Here is a 15,152-nt window from a genome sequence, read left to right as displayed (position 1 = left end):
GAAGAACAGACTGCACAAATTCTTAGCTTTTAAAGATGAAAATGTTGGGAATACAAATTGGTAGAGCAAGCAGCCAAAATTAGAAAGGAAAGTTTTCCACAAACACTTGGAAAAAAGTTATTTTAAAATGTGTAATTTAAAAGCTAAGTTCCCTCACTTTTATTTTTTATGGTTGGGGGTTTTGGAGGTTTTGTTTGTTTGTTTGTTTTTTCCTTATAGTTAAATGAATAGGAGAATTGGATAAATAAATCAATAGTTTAAGTTCAAAGAAGCAGAAATTAATTATTCCTTTTCTGTTGAAATTATTAAAAGAACGGAGGCAAATGTAACTTTTAAAAAGATGCACCTGGCTCACACAGCATTTATTAATGAAATAGTATCCCCTACTTATGGTCATTAAGGATCATTTTCAAGTTTTGAATAGAAACTAGTGCCTCTGAGCCTGGTGTGTTCTTAGTGTACTTTGTTTATATGCAAACAAAAAATTTGACTAGTTTCTGGAATGAGAGCTACAAAGATGATGCCTAGGACATCTCTCTTACCATGGAAGGCTGAGGGACTTGGGTCTTTTAGTCTAGGGAAGGGAAGGGAAGGGAAGGGAAGGGAAGGGAAGGGAAGGGAAGGGAAGGGAAGGGAAGGGAAGGGAAGGGAAGGGAAGGGAAGGGAAGGGAAGGGAAGGGAAGGGAAGGGAAGGGAAGGGAAGGAAGGGAAGGGGAAGGGAAGGGAAGGGAAGGGAAGGGAAGGGAAGGGAAGGGAAGGGAGGGGAAGGGAAGGGAAGGGAGGGGAGAGGAGAAGAGAAGAGAAGAGAGAGAGAGAAGAGAAGAGAAGAGAAGAGAAGAGAAGAGAAGAGAAGAGAAGAGAGAGAAGAGAAGAGAAGAGAAGAGAAGAGAAGAGAAGAGAAGAGAAGAGAAGAGAAGAGAAGAGAAGAGAAGAGAAGAGAAGAGAAGGCTGAGGGGGGATCTGATCAATGCTTATAAATACTTAAAGGGAGGGTGTCAAGAGGATGGGGACAGTATTTTTTCAGTGGTGCCCAGTGACAGGACAAGAGGAAATGGACACAAACTGGAATATAAGAAGTTTCACCTAAACATGAGGAGGAACTTCTTTACTTTGAGGGTGGCAGAGCCCTGAAAGAGTCTGCCCAGAGAGGTGGTGGAGTCTCCTTCTCTGGAGACATTCAAAACCCGCCTGGACACGTTCCTGTGCAACCTGCTCTGGGTGAACCTGCTTTGGCAGGGGGGTTGGACTAGATGATCTCCAGAGGTCCCTTCCAACCCCATATCATTCTGTGATTCTGAGTAATTTTAAAATAGAACACTGTCACATCTAGAAGTTTAGCAAGTTAAAACTTTTCCTATTTTATACAAAGCAGTAGTATAGAACCTGATTATATGGCCAGAAATGAACAATCAACCATAAAATATGTGTCCTTTTATCAGTCTAATATGTTATTTTCTCACCTCTTCCACTGATGGAAAATAGGCTGCAGAACTGCATCTGTAATAGAAAAAGGAAAACTTTCTTAATGTTAACTTAAGGATACGATTGTTTATGTCATTGAAAGTCATTTTACTTTGTCTTTTATTTAATTGATTTTTCAGAACTTCTTTCAAATCATTAGTAACCTCTTAGATGAAGAAAACAAAGAGAAATGGGAAGATGCACAACAGGTAAGGTTGTTTAAAATTCAACTGAAACCAACTTTTTGCTTGTATATAATTATTTCCTACATGCTTATACCAAGAACAATATAGGACAATATTAATATTTATGTTCATTAACATGACCATAGACCATCAAATTTATTCAGATACAAACCACAATGACGATAGGGATGAACAGATAATTATGTACAGAGAAAAAATTATGGAAGTGTCAAAGGCAGGGAAACATTTCTATATGAGGAATGTTTATAAAAAGCAAGATATTTCCGTACGAAAAAAAGTCAACTGCACTTATGTGCAATAGAAGCTTTTAAAATCAGGAGTGGATTGGAGAAAGTGATGCAGGAATGATTAATCTTTTCACTTGTGTTTGTTGTAAAATATCTAAAGGACATCAAATAGTGGCAGATTCAGAATGAATACTAAGAGCTACTTTTTCTACAGAAAGTCAGGTTGTAGAACTTCCTGCCACTGCAAGTACACGAGGTTAAAAAGGGAGGTAGACTAATTAATGAAAGAAAAGTCAGTATAGTACTGTTCATGGAAAGATCACGTTTTTGCTTAAGGAAATCCTTTGGCAAAAAAGTGCTAAAGGCCGGGTAAGAATTCCAAAAGAAGTATTACTGGGTGCATGCCCTTTATTCTCTTCCTTAGACATCTGCGATTTGGTGTTGTCAAAGGCAAAAAAATGGCTTACACAGGTCTTTGTTCTGCTCTTTTATGGTTATTGCCACTGTGTTGTATAGGTACTTGAAATTCGTTCCTTTTTAATGTGGTTCTTAATAAATCAATAGGTGTTTAATGGTCTTTGAAGGTTTAACTTCATTTTTGTAAGTTTGTATTTATAATATGACTAAGAAAGGGAAGATCAGGACTTTTTCCACTACAACAGACAAAATGTGTCATTTGCTTTAGTGGTGGTTGATGGAAGCAGCAAAATCACATGTATGTGGGCAGTTTCTGTAAGAAACAGCACCAAGACTAAGGAAACAATATTAAGCAACTATTTCAGCCCCACTAATAAAGAGACAGGATAACACTCCTCATGTTATCAGCCTTGTCTTCTTCTACCTCCACCCTGCCTGTTTGCCCATGCTGTGTCCACCGTCTGTCCCACAAAGATCAGGGGATGACTGCACCTGGGAAAAAAGGATGAGAACACAGAACTGAAAGAGGGAACAACAAATTTCCAGTTCTCTCCCTTCATTGCTGGTGGTAGAAGAAACAGTATTGAAAAAGAGAGAAGAGACAAGTTATTTCTTCTTTTCTGTAGTTCCTTCTCTCTGCCTGGAGTACAGCACTGCTAGGCAGGCAGAAACCCAAGAAATCACCAAGATGAGCTGAATGCAGGACAAAGCTGAGGAATTCACTAAATCTCAGACTCCTGAGCTATGGCAGCCAAAGAAACCATACCACTATTCTGGTTCCTGTTCTTGGGAATTTACATAAACTATCTGAAACTACTGAAGCAAGTAGCTCTTCATTCCAGCTAGGAAGGATGAGCTGGACTCCTAAGTACTTTTAGATCTTTTTTTCCTTCAGTATTGAAAAAAAAAAAAATTCCTATGCAAAGTATTCTTTTCTATCATATTTTGCAGAAAACACTGAAACATTATGGTTAAATAGAATTGGATTTTAAAACAGAAACAACATTAATTGAAATCACTACATAGTGTGAAGTCTTTTTTATTTTTATGCCAAAATCAAGATAAGAATGAAACTTGAAACGAATGTGTGCGAGTCATTATGTGCTTTGAATGCAATCCAGTGTAAACACTATTGACTCATTTAAACAGAGTCAAGGTGACTGTTTCTGGTTCAGCCACTCAGCTGACTTTTTGTTGGTAATGAAACATTGCAAACCAAGGGGCAGGTTAACCAACTTTTTTTTTGCCAGCTTCCATGGTTTTCTTGAACTCCACAGCTACTGTTAGCATAGATCTCTTAGCCTGTTTTCTGGATTCTTTGCTGTAAAGAAAATCTTGCTCGCTGTCAGCAAATTGCTGACTTTCTATCAAGTATACAGCTGCAATGCCTCAGCACATCCTTTTCTCTAGATTAAATGCCAGCAGTTGATACCATTAATTACAGGTTATATAGCATTCAGATAAGAAGCACTCACTTTAATACTTGCCTTTTGTTAAGAGACGATGTAAACCACTGCACACAGGAAACCACTTCAAGTCCACAGTGTGTGAATTTATACTGGTGTTTCAAAACACAGGAGCTATTCTGCATATTCTTCATCACCATCTGCTAGCATCCTATTGATTAACCAGTACTTCAGAAGTATAAAAGTGAAGAGTACCTCTATAACACTGACTGTGCAATGGCTTCTGCTGAAGTTATTGCGCTAAAATTTTATGTGCAAGAACAAGGGTGAAAAAATCTTTTCACTGAAATTTATCCTCAGTACATAATCTGGGAGTGTGTGTGCTATGAATAAGGTGGATGCAAAAACTACACGTACTGCCTCAGTAACTTATCAGGAAAATGGAAATTAAGTCTCCTTTACCTGAAGCAGCATTTGCAACCTGTTTGGATCATAAATATCACAACAAATTCTTCATAAAAATTGTATTTCTGCCCTATCTTTCATAAAAAGATCCATGTAGGATACAAAGCACAATGTGAAATCCTCTATCCTGAACCAAGCAGCTATGGATCTAGACAGATAAAGCAAGATGAAGATGGAGTGCAGCATGATGGAATTTATAGCATTTTTTAGAGTCTGTAGTCGCAGTAGTGGAAAGAATGGATTGGATGTTTCTCATAGATTTGAAATTTGGACATGTCACTGATATGAAGAAAAAAGCACCATGAAGAGGTCATCCATTCTTTTTCTATTGCAGAATACTGTGTTACTGAAAATTGTCCTGTTCATAACACACTGTAACAACCAAAAATGGCTTTTTAATGTATATGATATGAGCAGAATTTTTATGCTTAATGATAACTGTTTTGACCTTTAATTCAGTTTTGATGATGCACCATTATTGTTGAATATAACAATTTTTAATGTTGTGATCATGGGAGCTTACAGCTTTGGAAATAAATTATATTAGAAATGTGCAAGTCCTTACCATTTTGAAAGTCATATTGAGAGGCTGCATTTGCAATGCAAAGGCTACTGCAATTTATTTTAGTTTACTGTGTCCAGTTCTGGGCTCCCCAGTACAAGACATGGACATAATGGAACAATTCCAGCAAAGAACCATGAAGATGTTTAGGGGACTGGAGCATCTGTTATGCAAGGAGAAGCAGAAATAGCTGACACTATTTCCTTGGAAAAGAGAAGATCCTGTCAATGTTAAAAATTCCTGAAGGGAGGGAGTAAAGAAGACTGAGCCAGACTCTTCTCAGTGGTGTCCAGTGACAGGACAAGAAGCAAGGGGCGAAAATTAAAATGCAGCAAATTCCATTTAAATTTAAGAAAAACCTTTTCACTGTGAGAATGATTGAATGCTAGAACATGTTGTGCTGACGGGCTCTGGGGTCTCCATCCTGGGAAACATTCAAAATGCAACTGGATGTGGTCCTGGGCAACATGCTAGAGCTGATCTTGCTCTTAGCAAGGGGTTGGACTAGATGATCTCCAGAGGCCCTTCCAGCTTCAGTTATTCTATGATTCTACTACTCCAGCAATGAAAATAGTATTACCAGTAACAATTTATGTTACTTAGATATTGATTAAAGTGACAAAGGTTTACCATGCTAGAGAGGCCATAGTAAGGTTTGCATTCAGCTGTTTGGATCAATAGTTCAGAAGTTATTGAAGACATCTTCCAGAGGAAGGAAGAATATTTTAATTAGAATTATTCTGGAATATGAAATGCTTTAACTGTTAATGAAAGTAATGGCTAATAAATTTTTTTTTGCTAAGTGCAGTGACTTAGAACAAACATTCCGCAGTTTCAGTGCAAAGCTGATTTCACTTAGCTTCATGGGAAGTAGTGTCTGTTCATATGAGGATCTAATGACAAAATGGTTATTTTGCAGTGACAGAAAATGTTGGGTATTGAAACATGGGAAGAGCAGTTTGACGGTTAAGTCTCACTTTTCATTTGATGGCATTTAAATTTTGTTTGAATTTGCTGCTGTATAGATTTTGATATTATCATTAACAGCATGTCTGAACTTCTGTTGTTAGATCTATCCAGGCTCGGTAGAGTTAATGCAGGTGATTGAAGATTTTATACACATTGTTGGAATGGGAATGATGGACTTTCAGAATTCATACCTAATGACTGGAAATGTAGGTAAGAAATAGGAATTTCTTCTATCAAATTTATGACCTATTGAAAATCAGAAATTGCAAGTATGTACTGTAGAGTTGCTGCTTCTATCACAGTCCAGATTGGGCTACTCCTCTTCCTCCAGATTATCTCTGTTGCTTGGTTATTTCCTCTTTGGTTTAAAACACTCAGTTTTAGACCTTGCACATTGAACTTCTCCCTAACTGTATCTCAAGATCTAAATGCAAATTTCAGACTCTAAATGAAATTCAGAAAATACCCATCAGAATACTATGAACTGCTAGTGTATTTCCAGGATTCAAATAGAAATTTAGAAAATCATGCTAATTAAGATAATAATTATATAACCAATAGCTTGAGAAATGAAATTTTAAAATTATCTCCTTTAATATTCTGTTCTCCAAAAAAAACAGTCTTTGCACATGTTATGCTGTGATAATAATCAGCATAGACAGATAAGCAATAATGAAAAAAAAAAATCTTATGTCAGTTTTTTCTATGTGTGACAGTTTCAAAATTTTATTCAGATTTATTTTTCAAACTTTGTTTTTAGTGCTGGACAGTTGCCAGGCCATATAATCAAATAATAACAAACATCAAAGTTGAAGATTCTTAGCAACTGAATTCCATTTATTGGTAGCCATAAATGCTTCCCCAATATCACAGCACGTAGTTAAAAGTTCAACAACAAAAAAAAATATTTTGAAAGCTTTTTTTCCAAGCATTTAATCTTTGCTTATTATCTTCCTTATTCAATTAACTTTCCATAACTGCACTTTTATAATGCCAGGAAAATATTAGGTAGCTGTATGTAATGAACAAATTCAAAATGTATGTTCGTCTGGTAGCAAAACTTCCAGTATCAGTACATTCTTTCAGATTTTCAGCTAGCATATTCCTACATCTCTATGTCAGTCAGTTGTTCAGCAAGTCATTAGAATTAGTTAGAAAATATGGTCATTTAGAAATTAGTTGGCAGAATAAAGCAGATAAATTGTTGGAATGTCCCTACTGAATACCTAATTTCCTGTGTAGTAATAAATATTTATTATTGTTGTCCAGTTCATATTTAGATTGACAGGACTGTAAACACTTAGACCCTCTAAGACACAGCCTTGTACTGGAGATATGTCAAAGAACTCACGAAAAAGAGCTCTGGCAGTTTTAAAATGTTTAAAAGATTTCAGCAGGCAGTATGGGGAACTTTAGGTTTTAACCAGTGATTTACTCTCTCTGTTGTATACTGTTTGCACTGTAGTACCACTTAAAGCTTCTTCCAGCTGTCAGTCCTTCACTATGCTAGACCCTGCACAAATTTATAAAGCAAAGACAGTATCTTTCTTGAAATGCTTGTTCCATGGCATTTTTATGACAAAATAAGAAGATGCACTAATTTAAAGAGCACAGCCCGTGCTGCTTGGCATGTTGTACTACATTCTGATCTGTTTGTCCTCTGAAAAATGTATAAAAAATACTGGAAAATGTTTTAAGAAGATGCATTCAAATAATCTGTCTCTACATATTCATGGCTTCAAATGGGAAACAGTAACAACTTTCCAATTGAATCAGAAACTGTGCTGTGCACTGAGTAGTCTAGATAACTGCATAATCTTAACAGTCTCTTTTGATTATCTTTCTCTTCCCACATATGAGATATTTTTAGGCACTCAGGAGTAGGTCTGTTCTTAGCTATATAGCCATCAAAGGAACAGAAAGAAACTGAGAAAAGTAAAATGAATTTATAGGTTTATCCTGACTACCTACCTCTGTGCCTTGACATATCATCATGAGTTTATCCTCTCTCTGCTGGGTCAACTGTCAAAAAAGGACAGGGTCACTGCTGTGCAACTCAGAATACTTGAGCTTAGGTGGCACGGTGAGATGGGGACTGAAGGTTGTTATCAGCAAGGAGTAATTTCTTATTTTCATAAACAACGAAGGAATGTATCTAGAATAATTCAGTTTTAGTGTCGTTACCCTCAGGGAGTTAGTGTAGCTGGTGAGGTACTTGGAATTCAGGGAACATTTATGTTGATCTTAACTGAGAGGAACTAACTATGCAGTTGTTGTTTTGTCTTAGCATTAATTCTGCTGTACCAACAAGAGTTTAAAAAACATGTGAGGTCTTGTTTTATAGTTCGTAATAACATCCTTGTTATTTAAGTCAGCAAACACATCCCATGCAGGAATCAGGTATGTGCAGAAAGGAGGCCAAACTTTTACATATTCACCTTTAAACAGGGCTATACAATAGTTTTTCCATAGCTATTTACCATAAAATATTCCCTCAGCCTCAGCATTTTAAATGCCTTTTGCCATATTTTTATTTTAGAATCATTCTGCAGTTCAGATATGTGAGAAAAACGATTCAGTACTAAATATGAACTGCTGCGTCCAGTCAGAAAAAAAATAATCCAGTTCTGTAGAAAATTTCACAGTAGTGCACTGGGTTCTTGGTTTTCTTCTACTAATTTCAGTTTACAAGTTCATTTTTAACTGAATGGCACTATAGTGGTCCGTATACAATTGAAGATCTAGTTGTGTTTGACAGGTGCGTGTCATGGTTTCATCCCAGCTGGGAACTAGGAACCACACAGCCACTTCTTATTTACTGCCGGTGGGATGGGGGAGAGAATTGGAAGAGTAAAAGTGAGGAAACTCATGGGTTGAGATAAAGACAGTTTAATAGGTAAAGCAAAAGCAAAGCAAAACAAGGAATTCATTGGCTGCTTCCCATGGGCAGGTGTTCAGCCATCTCCAGGAAAGCAGGGAGCCATCATGTGTAATGGTTGCATGGGAAGACAAACACCATCTCTCCAAATGTCCCCCAAGCTTTACATGCTAGGCCTAACATCATACGGTGTGGAATATCCCTTTGGTCAGCTGGGGTCGGAAAAGGCCTTGACTCTGTGTGAGCACTGCTCAGCAACATGGAAAATATCCCCCTATCATCAGCACAAAGCCAGAACACAGCCTCATACTAGCGACTGTGAAGAAAATTACCTCTATCCCAGCCAAAACCAGCACAATATGCTAATCTCCTGAGATCCTCCGCAGATGGCATTTTATTTTCTCTTTCTTTCAAGACACAGAAGCAAGTAACTCTGGCTTTACAACACAACAGCCACGCTGCAATCACTGCCCATTGCACATTCTCGGCTCATGACACATGGGAAGTGATGAAAGTTGCCTTAACTATTTGGTGAGCTGTACCAAGCCACATTATTACACATTTGGAAGTAGTTAAGAAGGTCCTTAAGGACCATGCCACTGATAAACTTTTCAATGTGGTGGCTTTTAACTCCAATTTTTCCTTGCTTGTGAGCAAAATATCAGAGACTGGTTTCAAATCCAGATGATCCAATATCTGTGCTTTGGGGTTTATTTAGGCAGCTCAGTCAAATCAAATTCATTGCCATTAATGCAAGGCCAAGCTCCTCTTAGCTGTTCTCTCAGGGATACAGAATACGCTATGAAAAACTTAACAAATTTAAAAGCAACAATTTGCTTTGATCATGTATGACTGGGACAGATGGTACTTGTTTTATTTGTGTGCTCTCAGTTCTATATTATATTCTTTTAAGAAATGATTAGGTGAAATAAAAGCTGCTGATAGGAGGTGGAAGCCTCCTTCCTCATCCTGCTCCTTCTCTTCTCCTTCCTCCTCCTCCACCTCCTCCTCCTCCTCAGGACCAGCTGAGCAGGCACAGGAAAATGATAGTGTGAAAAAACAGGAGCTTTTGCTACCACTCAGAGTCCCTGAATTAGCTGAAAGCACAGACCCACCTGCAAGGATACAACATGTAGTGGGAGAAAAGCTTTTAAACATATTACCATTCTGTGTTAACTGCTTGCTTTCCATTTTCCCTGTTTTTAAAAGATGAGTTCCTGATTTTAGATCAAAGAATTAATCCTGGCTTTTAACAGCCTTTTGAACTTTTTTGGAGAGCTAAAGGCCTAAGCAGATCTACCTCAAGGCTTTGGCTGATTTGGGGTCCCATTGCAGTAAACCATTAATAGTTCTGAAGAAATGTACTAAAAGGTGGATGAACTGCTATCAAGATATATTCATCCTTTAATTAAAAAAAAATAATACTAGACTGGAAGATTGAAGTGCCACACGCTGACTGTCTTTAAAGGTATAGGTGTGATGTGGAACTGAAAATATGGAGCAGCATTAGGAGATGCAAATTTCTACAGCAGAGTCTTTTGTAATGGAAAATTTTCCCTCTTATCAAATTTCATTAAGAGCAGCAGCCAAAAAATGGTTAAAGGAGACTTTCTTGTCAAAAATCAAGCTTACAGCTCTTAGAAGACATCTATGAGAACACCAAATAATCTTAAAGTGCAGTGTGTTATCATGGATGTTATTTGGAACTGACAGAACAGAAAATAAATGGAAATTTCAGCATAAGAAAAGCCACTTTTTGTTAATGTTAATTATGAATATTGTTAATGATGAATACTGATGTATGAGTGATCAGTAATGTTCTAAAATATGCAGATATCACAAAGTTATTTAGACTAGTCAAAGACAGGAAAAACTGAAGATCTCCAGAGGGTCAAGCAAAATGAAAAGGAGGGGATATCCTCTGGAAGATTAAATTCAGCTTTGACAGAGCATGTAAGAGGGAGCAGATCAAACCATATGTAATGTAGGGATCTAAAAGAATTCAGTGAAATCCCATGGTCACTTTTGAGCAGAGCTCAGAGAAAAGAACAACATTAGTGTGCAAAAAACAGCCTAAATAAATCTTATTTTATTTTATTTTATTTTATTTTATTTTATTTTATTTTATTTTATTTTATTTTATTATTTTCAGTAGCCATCACTTGCAATCCACTTTTCAATTGAGATTATATGGTTGGGACTCATTTACTTACTTTAAGCATCACAAAGTTTACCAAAGTCAACCTAAGCTTCCTTTGTAGTGAAGGGAAGCTGCTGCTCAGGAGAGCAATTCATATTGTCTCAGATGTCTAAAGGCATTTGTTGCCTTCTGGAAGTTCTTCCACTGGCTATAAAGACAGCCCAGTGACCAGTTTAGGCTTGAATGATGCATGTCATCTAAAGCAAAGAGGAGTGCTACTTTGTGAGTAAATAGAACCTGTGAACACAGAGATGTTCAGAGTTGCATGATAAAAAAAAACCCACAGATTGAAAACTGGAATAAGTAGAATAGATATTTGAGAACAGATTGTTAAAAGGGACTAGCCAATGGACTAGCCAAAGGGAAAAGCCAATGAAAAGAGAAACTAGGCTGACGTCTGTTTAAAACAATCTTGCTCACAGGAAAACAAAGATTCTTAACTAAACTGTACATTTAGCACATTTAATTCTAAATGAGCATGAGGCCAACGTCTTAAGAGGGATAAAATAAAAACAAGTGATAAAACCAAATTCTACATGGTGAATGCAGATAGCTATGATATTATATGAAAAATGAAGAATTGTAAGCCATGCTTCCATGCATAAATCAACTTCTAACTAACAGTCTGTTACCTCTCTACTTAAAAATGGCTACTGTCACACTGATACTCTGATGAGTAATCTGATACAGTACAGTAATTAACGTATACTTTTTCGTTTAAGTGTTCATACTGAGCTGCTTAGATAAGCTTTATAAATATTGGTAGAGAACAAAGTCTGATTTCTGCCTTCACAGACAGTCTAGAGTGCCATAGGGGAGAAAATTATTTTAAAACAGAGTCCATTGTCTTGTGTCTTTGTCTTTATTGTTTCCCCTTCAATCTTCCATTCAATGTTCATATCCATGAAATTTGTACCAAAATGTTAGATAGTCCTGTAGGGCTTCTCAAGTGTGTCTTAAAATACTCTGGTCCTAGCTAGAGATATGTAGAAACGCCAGTGACCAAAGGAGCTTTCAGAAGGTGGAGCTATTCTAGGTGTAAGACACAAGCAATAGTACACATGCTGACCTTTGGGAATCCTAGAAAAAGAGCGAGCTGGGTTTCTGTCTGTTACTGTGGGTTGATTCACCTTTTCCAAGGTAAGATTTTCAGGTCTGGTAAATTGTAGATCCTGCTTATACTATCTTTAGAAACCTCTCCACATTATATGGTTCGTTTCCTTATCCTAATGGCATCTGCCTACTCTGCTTATCTTTTTTTGTATCACTTAGTGGTGTGTATCTTAAAGATGCAAGATATTCAGATGCTTTAACTCATATATAATAAATATCGTACAGGCCAAAAATAAACTAAGAGACTGGATTGGTTTTAACATTTGAAAGGTTCTTTTTTCAAATATATTAAAGAAGACAGAAAAAAAACATACAGCATTGATATTAACATTGATATTAACTTGTCGAAAGTTGTAAAGAAAACATCTAAAATTTTCAGTCAGGAAACAACTATTTTAATAATTACAAACACATATACTCAGAATTAATTTGTAGTTAAATTACTGCTTGTTCTGAGGCTGTGTAGTGCTAAAGCACAGTATTGTCAATTTTAAAGTAGATATTTGCGTTTAATAAAAATTCAGCTGGTAAAATGTCAACATTTTCTCCCAATAGAAAGAAAAATGGACCTGTCAGACAAATGAAAATGCAAATTCCATAGAATGGCCCAAACCAGCCATTCAAATCTCTCTACAAGAGAGAGAGTTTTTCAACAAAGATATTCGAGAATAATCCATGTTTTCAGCAAGCAAAATTTAAGGGTACAATATTTAAGGAACCACTGTCTGGATTGCACTTACTATTTTTAAGAAGGTGAACAGGAATCATTCCTTGTAGTGTGTCATAGTTTATGTGTAAATGTCTCTGTGATGATTAATATATGTTTGGTTTTGTCAAGAATAAATTTTCACAAGGAAAAAAAAAAAGTGAAACTTGCACAGTTTTGCAATAAAATACGTTCCTAAAGATATAAAAACACAAGTTCCTTTTAACTCATGGAGTATTTATATTCTCTTCAGATTTCTAGTTTTTTAATAACTAGTAAAATATACACCAAAGTAAGCAATATTTAACTAACATCTTTTCTTATATTTTATTACATAATTCCGCTATATAGAATTTTTCAGTTTTCATTGTCTAATATCCCATTTCTTCTCAAAACAGCCTAGAAGAGTCAGTGCCTATCATCTTCTCATTTCAGGCTAGGATCTGGCTTTTTGGCTGTGTCTAGAAACATGAATCAAAGAGCACCAAATGCAGGCTTGAGAACTGTCCCACAGTGTTCCATACTGTTTAATTCCTGGCACCTGCCTAAACAATGTCGGGGGATGGTTCAGGCGATAGTCTGTGTGAGAAACCAGTTCTGGGAGGCAAAATTAATGCTTTTCGCATTGTACTGTGGTGCAGAGTTGTTCACATTCTGGTCTTGGATAGCAAGCATGGTGGTCAGAGCAGTTATAAGTCCTGCCCCCTGGTCTTTTCATTCATGACTTTGGCTCCTGGTCCTAATCCTCTTTGTTTCACACTCAGATGTACCCCACCAGTCTTTCCTGCCCCAAACCTTTATGCTATAGGATGAGTAGATGCTCTGTTATGTGAAAGTGGGCATCTGTCACACTTCCTTCTTCACTCCTCAAAAAATCCTTCAGCTCCCAAGATTTATACACAGCCAGTGTCACTCTCCTGTTTCCCTACTCTCCATTTGCTCAAACCACACACAACAATCTTCTGGTGGCTAAAAGCTTACAGTTTTCAGAGTTTTCAAAAAGTTTTCAGAGAAAAATAGACAAAAGAGTAGGAAAAGTACAGAGAAAGGGAACTTGGAATGGTTTTTATACTCTTATATACTTCTGCTCCATATATATTCATATAATTTCCTTTGCAGCAGTCTCAGCAGTTCCCTGATCAGATCAATATGTTGGCTTTCAGAAGACTCAAGCTTTCTCCACTGATTAAAGGGAAAAAACTTCATGCACACTTTGAAGGTCTAGCTGATTGCAGCATTTGACTTGATGCCTGAAGTAAACGATTGAGAGCTCGTCTTTCTTTCTCAATATCAAATAAGCTTATTAAATGATTCACATTCCCTGAAAATTTAGCTGTGAACAGTACATAAAAGAGTAGGGTTTTTTTCTCTCTTTTCTAAAACTGTGTACTCAGTGATCTTGAGGAAATATAGCTCTCAGTACTTAAGATTAAAAATTACTAATATCAAGGGAATGTCTATATGAATCTTTATCAATCTTCACAAATGTGGATAAAAGTCTAACTTAATTCTAAGCAGTAGTCATAATTCAGTTTTGTGAATATGATTTATTAAATTTTTATTTATTTACTAATTAACCTTAAAGGTAAAGCTAAATAAATAAACCGTTCGGTATTTTTAAATGGCTGCTGTAGGAAACTGGAAAAATATAAGGTGTTTCCCTTTGCTACCTTATATTAAATAAGATACAGTGAAGTAAAAGCTTCTAAAGAAATGGAAACTATAATACATGCAGACATCCAGGCTGCAGTCTAATAAAAAACCAAAAGTGCCTCCAACTGAAACAGAAAGCAGTGTCAGCAGCCCATTTGTGAAAATCACTTTTCACAGCATTTAAGTGTATGTATCATTCCTAAATTTCTACATCCATAAACTCTTTTCTGAATCATTCTGTTTGTAAGTCCCTTTTTACATGAGCAATTAAAAGCTGCTTTTTTTCTAAAGGAATTGTCTGGTTTATGACAGGCCATTTTTTAACTTATTGCGCACTTATTGAGGACAACACAGTCCTTTCCTTAAACAGGAGAGGCACCAGAGTGGCACAGTCTGATAACAAGATGCAGTTCTGCACATACTGATGACTTATTCTGGGATTTCATGCCCCTGAAAGGCAGTCACCACAAGAGTGTCCAGCTATCATCTCATGGTACATAAGTTAGAGGTGGTCAGCTGGAGATGGTGTGACCAAGTAAATAGCAAAGTTCACCCTCAGTTTTAATGAATTCTGCAGGGTTTTGTTACTCACTCATTACTGAAAATGAAAGAGGGTGGTGTTGTTTGGGCCAGGCTGGCCACTATAATGAATGACAGATGCTCTCTGCAAGAACCCACAAAGTATCAATTAGTTAAAATAGGAATAAAACTGAGAATCTTACTTTCAGCTGGTAAAGATGAGCAAAAGTCAGTGGAAGTAGATTCATTTCCTATCTGAGACTCTGGAGTCAACAGACAATACTACTTACACAGACTTAGGAGACAGCTATTAGCTCTGCGTGTTACTTAGAGTGTGTCAGAGAGAGGTCTGTTACCCAAAAATGAGCTC

General features: G+C 36.7%; 1 protein-coding gene across 1 annotated transcript in view; it reads left to right on the top strand.

Moving 5' to 3' along the window:
- ADGRB3 (adhesion G protein-coupled receptor B3) overlaps positions 1–15,152 on the top strand; it is a 491,554-nt gene that overhangs the window by 246,352 nt on the left and 230,050 nt on the right. The window contains exons 10-11 of the mRNA XM_074154077.1: positions 1,602–1,670; positions 5,815–5,923. Coding sequence (XP_074010178.1) covers positions 1,602–1,670; positions 5,815–5,923 — 178 coding nt within the window. The remainder of the gene's footprint in view (positions 1–1,601; positions 1,671–5,814; positions 5,924–15,152) is intronic.

The sequence above is a fragment of the Numenius arquata genome, chromosome 9, assembly GCF_964106895.1.
Source record: "Numenius arquata chromosome 9, bNumArq3.hap1.1, whole genome shotgun sequence".
NCBI lineage: Eukaryota > Metazoa > Chordata > Aves > Charadriiformes > Scolopacidae > Numenius > Numenius arquata.
The sequence above is the reverse complement of the archived record's forward strand: the minus strand, read 5'-3'. Positions and strand labels throughout refer to the sequence as shown.